This window comes from Orbicella franksi, chromosome 1 (genome assembly GCF_964199315.1).
Source record: "Orbicella franksi chromosome 1, jaOrbFran1.1, whole genome shotgun sequence".
Classification (NCBI taxonomy): domain Eukaryota; kingdom Metazoa; phylum Cnidaria; class Anthozoa; order Scleractinia; family Merulinidae; genus Orbicella; species Orbicella franksi.
Genome location: NC_138145.1, coordinates 26200264 through 26209939, shown reverse-complemented (window position 1 = coordinate 26209939; position 9676 = coordinate 26200264). Strand labels below are relative to the sequence as shown.

Below are 9676 nucleotides of genomic sequence, written 5' to 3'. Positions count from 1 at the left end.
CATCACTTGTTAGAAAACCAATACTAACAGTTGAAGACAGATCAGTAGAAAGAAGTTTGACCAAGTGGACTGCATTGGTATTTGACACTACTTTACGAACTCTTGCAATGACCTACCATGGGGTGGGTATGGAAAATTGAGGAAGAGAACAATATAAGCCTTTAAAAAACAGCCCTTAGAATACATGCACACTGATTGGTTAAAAATAGTGTTTCTATAACTTTATAGAAACAAAGAACTAGCACAAGCTGTCGATGTAATGATGGTGTGAGCAAAGAGAATTTACATTTTGATTATCAAAGTAAACAAGTTGTTCTCTTTTTTCATTGCAGCGTTTTCTAAAAGAAATAGAAAACATGTTCTCCGCATTTCTATCAAGTTATAAAACACTTATCAGCTGACATTCCCATAGCATTTCTTGTTCTCCCAAACTTCCATGTACATGTTTTTTATTTCTTAAATTTCACACAGGAAATTGTGTTTAATTTACAGTCTGTTCCTAACCTGCCAGCATTCTTGACAAACCCAGAGTCTGCCAATCCATCATTACAGATCTCACAACGGAAGCAATCAGGGTGCCAGTTAGCTTGCATGGCCTTGATAACACGGCCAATCACAAACTTACCTACAAAACAAATCAATGTGTCAGGTCTGAAAATATCTAGCTGCTGCACAACCTTTGAAAAGATTACTAAAACAATGTGAAGGTGAATTAACCAACATGACACGAGCGTGGGACAAAGAAAAATTCTGAGTCCCCGACAGGAATCAAACCCATGACCTCCCGAACACCGGGCGGGCGCTCTATCCACTGAGCTACGAGAACTCATGGAGAGCGAGGTCATTTAACTGAGTTCATATATGATAGGTGTTCTGCATACTGCTAGGATCAACGCTATCAAAGTCATCGTGAGTAGTGATAAGTTAATAACGATGGTGAATTTTAAGCTCGGTAATGAAATGTGAAGGTGAATTAATCAACATGACACGAGCGTGGGACAAAGAAAAATTCTGAGTCCCCGACAGGAATCGAACCCATGACCTCCCGAACACCGGGTGGGTGCTCTATCCACTTAGCTACGAGAACTCATGGAGAGCAAGGTCATTTAACTGAGTTCATATATGATAGGTGTCCTGCATACTGCTAGGATCAACGCTATCGAAGTCATCGTGAGTAGTGATAAGTTAATAAAGATGGTGAATTTTAAGCTCGGTAATGAAATGTGAAGGTGAATTAATCAACATGACACGAGCGTGGGACAAAGAAAAATTCTGAGTCCCCGACAGGAATCAAACCCATGACCTCCCGAACACCGGGCGGGCGCTCTATCCACTGAGCTACGAGAACTCATGGAGAGCGAGGTCATTTAACTGAGTTCATATATGATAGGTGTCCTGCATACTGCTAACTCTTAAACAGCACTCTTTTAAAACTCAGAAGCTGGTTGTTGTATAAATTAAGTTTTCCACAGTTGAGGAGATTCACGATGTCCTTACCACATTGTTTACAACAAGGAGCAAACAAAGTCTGGAAATCTTCTTCACAATATCTTCGTTCATCATACTGTCAACATAAACAATGATAGTGATTACTATATGTATGTATTTTCAAGATGGCTGCCCAATTGTGGCTATTTTGGTCTTCACAGAGCCACTTTTCCTAAAGTACACAGGCATGTCTCATATCAAAAATGATATGACCATTGCAGCCAGGTGCCACAAGTGAATTGAGTTTTTGTCATCAGTTCTTGCTTTGTTGTTGGTTCTCACATTATTTTGTAATTTGCAAACAATACAGCAGTTAATATGAAAGAATATGATTCATATTCTGAGACAGAGTATGATCAAATAATATTTTTTCATGCTATTACTGCTGCATCTTGTTAGCTAGTCTAGTCTACTAGTTCATTGCCCACCAATAGGTACTATTATAATAATAATTAAGAAAACCCATTTTTCCTGAGTAGTACAAGCACTAAAGATAACACTGACAAGTATCAACCTGTAATTCAAATTATGTCACTCCGTAGTTTGCATGATATTAATTGAGAAATAAAGCTACAAGAAATTCAACTATTCCTCAAGGCTTCTTTTTCAGGTGAATCTAATGTACTCAAGATAACAAAAGAAAACAAGCTTGCCTCGTAGAACAAGCCATCAGGAAATGGCTGGAAGCACTGCACACAACTACCAAAGTAAAACAATACAATAAGATTAGAGATTAATGACATTCGTCACAAGTGGAGGTCACTATAGGTGCCCAAGGAAAACAAACCCAACACTTGCCCTGCAGCCCAAGCCCCACAATGTGAGACTGCCCTCATGGCAGATACTCCCCTGCAGAGACAGTTCTGACATGAAAGGAAAAGAATAGGAACTTTACATTAATTTCTAACAGTGTTCATTTCAATAGAAGATTTCACTCCACATATTCAACAGCTGCTTTTGTTTCTCTCTTTTTAGTTAAGCCTCAGAGAAGCATTTTTTGTGCAAGCATTCCTAGAAGTGTGAATTTTTAGGCAAGCACAGTTTATTTTAGAAATTTTTATTTTCGAGTTTGATTTCTAAGTAATACTTGAGAAGTAACTATTTTTGTTTCATTTGTCAGAAATTACTTCATCATTCTGTTCAGCATGAATTTAATATAACATTATTTAGGGTAACCAACGATGTGCATTAATTTATACTACACACTTGATAAATTTAATTTATGCAAAAGCATGCAAAAATTTAACAGCGAAAAACTGCTAGTAAATGAATGAATCAAACTAACAGATTGACAAAATTAAAACTTCACCTCACACAGCTTTCGTATTGGCGCAGCCACAACAGTGGGAGCAGTTGGACTTCCTGACTGGCTAATCAGAGTCCTCGAAGGTGGAAATCTAATGCTCATCAAACTTATATCAAGACCCCCAAAGAGGCTATTCTTCAAGTACCCAAGAACTTGGCATCTTGCCTTAACTGATAACTACATTAGATACATTGAGAACACTGTGATGTCTCTTTGTAACTATATTTATTGTTACGTTCATAGTTTGTCAATTAATCTCAGGTTCATTCCTATTATTACAAGGGTCCCCAGGCCACCCCTCCACAGGCTGCCAACCTTGCTATTACTCGCCCCTTTGGGGCCAAGGTCTTTCCATACCCAATCCCTTGCACCTCCTGTGGAGATCTGGCCTGGGCTACCCGGTTTTTACTTAGTTTATGGGCCCCACACAGGGGACTTTCTCATCATACTTGACATTTGTGGGTGGGGAAATTGCTACCTGCGGCACCCCTTCAGCCCTGTGCTGGAGTTCCATCAGGGAGTTTTATCCGGTCGGTGGGCTTTTATCCGAGCCTTGCCAGTACATTCCCTGCCCGCTATCGCCCACTATATGGTCTTGTGTCTTTATTGCGTGCCATAACATTAATTGTTATTTTAGCATAAAATAAAGGTTAATGTTGGCAAGCAACCTTAGTTTAGATGAGCCCACACTCATCTCTGTGGTCTCCAATGGCACATTTCTTTCCATATTTGGTAAGCGCTATTTAAGGGTAGCACACCATACGAGTAGTCAGTTTCTCCCTTCTCTGAGTCCTGCAAGTTGTTACTTGACTTCAAGAGTAGCCCCTCCTACCCACCCTCTTATCTTGTCCCAGTTAGCATTTGCCAGGACTTCGAACGTTAAGGGAGTTTCTCTCCTGTTGTTAGGGCTTCCTAAGCCCTCAGTTCATCCTTGTTAACTTTTGTTATTAACGCACAACTCTAAATAACTTTTAATAAATTTTAAGGGTGAGGAATTGCTGCTGCGGCACCCCTTCAGCCCTGTGCTGGAGCCCCGTCAGGGAGGGGACATTTGTTCTCTGGCTAGGTTAACTTGGCCCCATGTAATTATTCCAGTAACAAATTCCTCCTTGCAGTACAAGCATGGGGCATCCCCTCAGCATGGTGCCATGTGCCAAGGCCCCCCATCCGGTCGGTTTTATCTGGTCGGTGGGCTTTTATCCGAGCCTTGCCAGTACATTCCCTGCCCACTATTGCCCACTACATGGTCTTGTGTCTTTATTGCATACCATAACATTAACTACACACTTGATAAATTTAATTTATGCAAAAGTACGCAAAAATTTAACAGCGAAAAACTGCTAGTAAATTAATGAATCAAACTAACAGATTGCCAAAATTAAAACATTTTTCTCAGCATCGAAATGAAAGACACCATTTCAATAAGGTGAACAGTATAACATATTTTCTCTCTTTTTTAAAAAATTCAACTTCGACATGTTGAAATATGGCCAGTGATTCACAACAGAATACCTGCAGGAGTGTGTGACGGGTCATATTGATAGCACTAAAAATAAAATAAAACTAAACCTTGGCAACTCTTTTTTGCACCATCGTGGTTATTCACTATCCCGTAAACAAACACATGTCCTCTTGGAGGGCTTTGTTTTTTCAGGCCTTCTAAACTGCTTTTAGTTAATATACAGCCCCTTCCAGGTGTTCAGTTAGTTGGCACACTTTTTTCACGTGCCGTTTTTTGTGCTGCGCTCAAACTAACTGAACGCCTGGAAGAGGCTAGTTAAAATACAGCAGCCTACTAATTATTTTTCCCTTTTTATTTACATTAAGACTTCCAATGAGTGAGCAAAGAAGTTCAGGGTTGGATATTCTGTGGCATAAGCTCACTATGATTAGAACCCCTCAAAATGACATCATGTCTGTGCCCCGACACTTAAAACAATGAAATAGCACTAATGTTTTTAGAGATGTTCACATGTACTAACAAACAGTATAATACCAAGGGTTTTGCATAAATACTGGAGTTATTTCACAGCTAGCGAGGGAAAACAGTCACACAATTTTATAATGTAAAGAGGATTTTGTACCCATCCCATTCGGACGGATGTACTGAAAAAGGTGGAGTACATTCTTCTAATTTTTTAAGGCGGCCTAATTTTTAGCACCTAAAAACCCAACTGAAAGTACAAACTGATTACAATACGCTCGCATTTCAAAAACAGGAATGGCCACCGCCAATGAACTTATGCTGCTTAATACTGACTCCTTCACCCCACCAGTGTACTACAGATAGATCGGACAAGTGATCAATGATCACATTCTAAGAATCGTAAACAACTGATACAGGTTCCAAAACACTAACAAACAGTTTTCTAAAGACAAAAGATATATTCAATTGCTGATCTGCCTTGTTACATCAACAATGAGGTGCCATACTCACACAAAACAGCGTTCATGAAGAATTTGACCATTGGAATTCACCATTCGCTCGTCAACGCCGAAATTCTCTTGACAGACTGCACAGATGGCATTGCCTAGTCCATAACCCGCGGGCGGTGCTATCTCATTTTGAACTGGCATGATTATTTGATGATGTTAAACGAAACTGATATGATTTTGATAAAGCTTTCAACCGACCAAACTGAACAAGTGCTCACTGAATTCTAGCGGATACCCCCACGGCAAAACAACAACAGAACATCCAACAGACAGATGATGGCAAGCCGCTCCTTCGAACCGAGGGGACTGGGTATAAGACTTCACAGGAACTACTGTTTGGGTGTGTATGCTGTTCTGCAGGCTAATACAGGCAAGTCAAATCAATCAAGCGGATCTTATTAGACATTTACCGGTATTTCAATTACTGTAATAGAAAACAACATATCTGTTTGACAAGTATTACAAAATTTTTAATTAGACGATCAGTTTGATCTTTTTTTACGCCCTCATTGAGTTTACACATAAACGAGAGAGATTAAGCTTTTACTAATTCTAAGCAACATTGTATCGATTGTCAGGTCGACAAAACGGTTAATCGGTTAATCGTAACAACTTCCTCACTTGCGAGGATAATCTTTTTCAATCAAATCTAATTTTTAATATAAAAAACCCTTAAAAGTACTAAAAAATACTGTATTTGTAAAGAATCTACTATCAACATCGTCGTGATCACTATCATTATCATCATGATTAGTATCAGTGACCTTTTCAACGAGTCAGCATCGGAACCTGGAACTGTTCCTTTTTTTATTTTTTGTTATTTTTTCCCATGCTTTTCCTTCTTTGTACATGTTTTTTTCAAACAGTGTGAAGAGGAGACACTTTGCGTTAGTTTTTTTTGCTAACTAGTTCACCTCTTCAGCCGTTTGACGTAAACTAGCCAAAGACCCCAAAACAAAACTACCGTATTATTCTAAAAAAAAGTTGCAAATACAACCTAGCCCTCACCCCTGAAAAGGATCTTAGCTACTTCTTTTACTCAGAAAAACCTATTTAGGTTATTAGGTTTCAACAGATATTAAATCCCATTCTCCTTAAACACCCTAGATTATCATATCGTGTATATCTGTAAACGAAGATCACAGATAACTTGAGTGTGATTAGCCCAACTGGAATAGTAACAGAAGCATACTCGACAATAAAACTAGGCTCCAGTAGGGCCGATTATCAGCTTCGGGTAACTGATAAGATTTGATTTTTCAATACTCAAATGGAGTATCAGGTTCGTTGATCAACTTCTTCCAGAACATAAGCGCTGCCAATCTTCCACTCTGTGGGATGCATGTGGGAAACACGGTCAGCATGGTACCGAGGTAGTTGTACCCAGGCCCAATCTTGTGATACTCGCTGAGGTAACCACAGGCATCATGTGTTGCAGTGTGATACAGGATGGCCTCTATTTCTTCTTTCTCTTTACCCGTGATTCGAAACTGTTTGTTGTTTGGATTTGCAAGTTCTGTCCTTCCCCCTGGAAAACACAAGAGATCATTATTTTGAAGAATTCAAATTGAAAGCACTCTTGAAACTCAGTGGTATATGTGGATTAAAGTGAAGCCAGCCGCCTTAGAAGAGTAATGAGCTCCTCTGGAGCCCTTCAAAACAAATTTTTCTCAGTCTTTACCTCGTTAACACAACATTCATCTCCAGAACTTTCAGTAATTTTGTAAGAAGATTCCCTGTTCATAACTCGTGGCCTATTCATGAAATGAGTTCTCGTTTATGATCTCTCTTGGGTCTTATTGCAGCCTTCTCCTTATTAAACAACTGAAGAAATCCATTTCATGGCTTATCGGTGAAAAAAATAAAAAGGTACCTGCTTACAAGTTTGCTTAACAAGTACACAGGCTGAATTTTAAGTTGGATGTTTGTTGGAACAATAAAAATTTGATTAATTTAATATGATGCGCTCTGTTCCACTGAAGTACGTCATGAAAATGTACCTAAAATTTCGTGGTTTTTTCGCGCTTGAAATGTGTGAAAATTACACGTGATCGTTAAAACTTTTATGCACGCGCTTACCTTCCTAGATCGAGGAGGAAATAACCTTAACGGGAAAGGGGGCGTGGCAGAATCAATAAGTAAATGAAGGACAATGAAGAGAAAGGTTTTATTACAATACAGACCTGCAGGATGCAAAAGGACACCAAACGCAGGATCGAGTCCTCCGAGTGTGTCTGCAATGATTTCTCCACATCTGAGCTGTTGCTTTGTTCCCCAATACCAGTCGTCTTCTCGCAGGACAGCTAAGGGTTTCTTCTTCTTATGAATACACTGAAAGCACTGCTGCTCTTGAATGCTTCTTTCCATTTCTTCTCTTTGCCCGCGAAAAAACAAAAGTTTCTTGTAGTCTGCCATCATTTTGGCTTCGTAGAAACCCGGTCTGCCTTTCGTACGGAACTTAATGATCTCTTTTAGAGCGCTCTCTGCGTCCGGAGAAAGTCCTTTTCCAATCTCTACTAGGCTGTAAAGTTTCCTCAGATGTTTAGCAAGGCTTCGAACTTCTTCGTTTCTTACAGCTACGCTCGCTCGCCTGTCGCTGAACGAAGAATAAAACAACTCTCTAAGATAACTTTCCCTTTGTTCCTTCGATAGATAAGAATGCATTTAGACACACTTTGACTTCAAAACAGCACTTTAAATGCAAAACTCTGTGCGACTCGCTCGTTAAACGGAGGAGAGCTACAAAGCATTGTTAATAACCTTCCAAATAAACAAAGGCAAATTATTCGATCGATTGGAGTGTTTTTCTCACATTTCTTGTCAAGTGAGATAGCCAATATTTTGACATTTGCTTACGTCAACAAAAGCTCTGTCTTCCAATTTGGTGTTTTTGCGGGTGGTGTGATGTTTTGTGGTTTATGAATGGCTGTTTTGAAACTTTGCCATATTTCCTTCTGCCAAGAACGACTTGTGAACCAGTCAGAGCTTGTCTTGATAGAAAACATGTCGTTCATAATATATGAACCTGTTTTGGGTGGTTTTCAGCAAAAGAGCGATGAAGTCTCCATTGGATTAGTAAACTTGCATTAACTCTGAAATATCCGTTCTCATCTTTTTCGTGCCAATTTGCAGGCCACCTTTTTGTTATTTAACACGTCTAATAAATGCCGTGGCGCTTTCCAGATTAGCTAGTTTGAGATGTTAACAGCTCCAGCTCTTCCCAAATGCGTGTTTTACCGCCATTGAATTATTTCAATCGCGAAATGTTACGGCGAGAAAAGTGTTACCTCTCTTATATGCACCTGTTTTTTTTTCTGTTGTTGTTTTGTTTTGTTTGTTTTTTTTTAGAAAAAAAAACTTGCATAAACTTAGCACAAAAGAAGGACTTGCAGGCATGGAAGAAAGTAGAATTTACACTTAAGAAAGTAGAATGTTATGTTCATTTATGAACAAAGCTTCATAAATCAAGCGCGGTGTATAATATTTTTATGTTCTTTTGCTGTAAGGGGTTTTCTTAAGCTCATAACTGAAACAAAGCAGTATTGAGTAAGCAATGAGGGTAGAAATAAAGTCACGTTCCTTAGTTGGGGAATTGGAACGCTTCCAGTTATTTCAGAAAATGACTTTGTTATTGATATTAGTGTCTTATCTACAATAACTATAGGTTACCCCATTGTACTAGTTTCAAAACAGAAAGGAAATAATGATCAGGATTTTTGACTGATTTAGGTTGGGCTGAACGTCAGCAGAGTGATCGCCCCTCACGTCACCTATCTCTCGGCAATATGTCTTTCTCTTCCATCCCTTCATTGAGCTCTAAATTGGAATGACCTTCAAGAAGACAAAAGCACGTGTCTGTCATGATGTACACAAGGTTTACAATAGATTGTGTCCTTGTCATAAATCATGTTATTAATTACGGCACACCAGGTGCGACATGTAATTCTGAAGTTCTCAGTACAACAACAAAGGGAAACAAGACGAATCCCGTGTTCACATCGTCACAAACTCACAATCCTGTATGCTGCGAATGTTCATCAAGCCGGTTATGGAACATGTCATTATGACCAAGAAATGCTAGCCACAACGATCAGTTGGTGCCTCAAGTGAGCTACCCAGAGAACAACTCTTCCTCTTTGCAGTCTCGAAAAAATCTCAGACTGGGATAAATCGGTAGTTATTATTTTTGGGCTAGGGGCATTGTTTCTGTCGTTTGTTTTGTTGTCCTCTCAAAGGGTAGCAAGCCATTCATGTGAGACCTTACGAGAGCTGGATAAACGCAGTTCTAGTTTTTCGATTGGCTCACTAAATCTCAGTTATTGACTATCACACCTGAGTTTACCTTACAAGAAACGTTACAAATGGAAAATGAATATGGCAAATTTCTCGTCGCCAAGCGAACGTTCTGTCGGAAAAATCCTGATGAAAAAAATGATAAAAACAGCT

The 9676-nt window shown here is 39.2% G+C and overlaps 2 protein-coding genes across 2 annotated transcripts in view; both read right to left on the bottom strand.

Annotated features, from left to right (window-relative positions):
* LOC145499537 (LIM and senescent cell antigen-like-containing domain protein 1) overlaps positions 1-5523 on the bottom strand; it is a 19611-nt gene extending 14088 nt beyond the window's left edge. The window contains exons 1-4 of the mRNA XM_081479060.1: positions 5232-5523; positions 2142-2187; positions 1498-1564; positions 505-625 (exon numbers count right to left, since the gene is read on the bottom strand). Of these exons, the coding sequence (XP_081335186.1) occupies positions 505-625; positions 1498-1564; positions 2142-2187; positions 5232-5371 (374 nt within the window). The 5' untranslated portion in view covers positions 5372-5523. The remainder of the gene's footprint in view (positions 1-504; positions 626-1497; positions 1565-2141; positions 2188-5231) is intronic.
* A 118-nt stretch (positions 5524-5641) lies between these two features.
* LOC145499520 (uncharacterized) lies at positions 5642-7972 on the bottom strand. Its single transcript, XM_081479040.1, has 2 exons — positions 7414-7972; positions 5642-6758 (listed from the first exon to the last, which is right to left on the bottom strand). The coding sequence occupies exons 1-2, from the start codon at positions 7892-7894 to the stop codon at positions 6490-6492; spliced, it is 750 nt and encodes a 249-aa protein (XP_081335166.1). The 5' UTR covers positions 7895-7972; the 3' UTR covers positions 5642-6489.
* Between the last annotated feature and the right edge of the window lie 1704 nt (positions 7973-9676).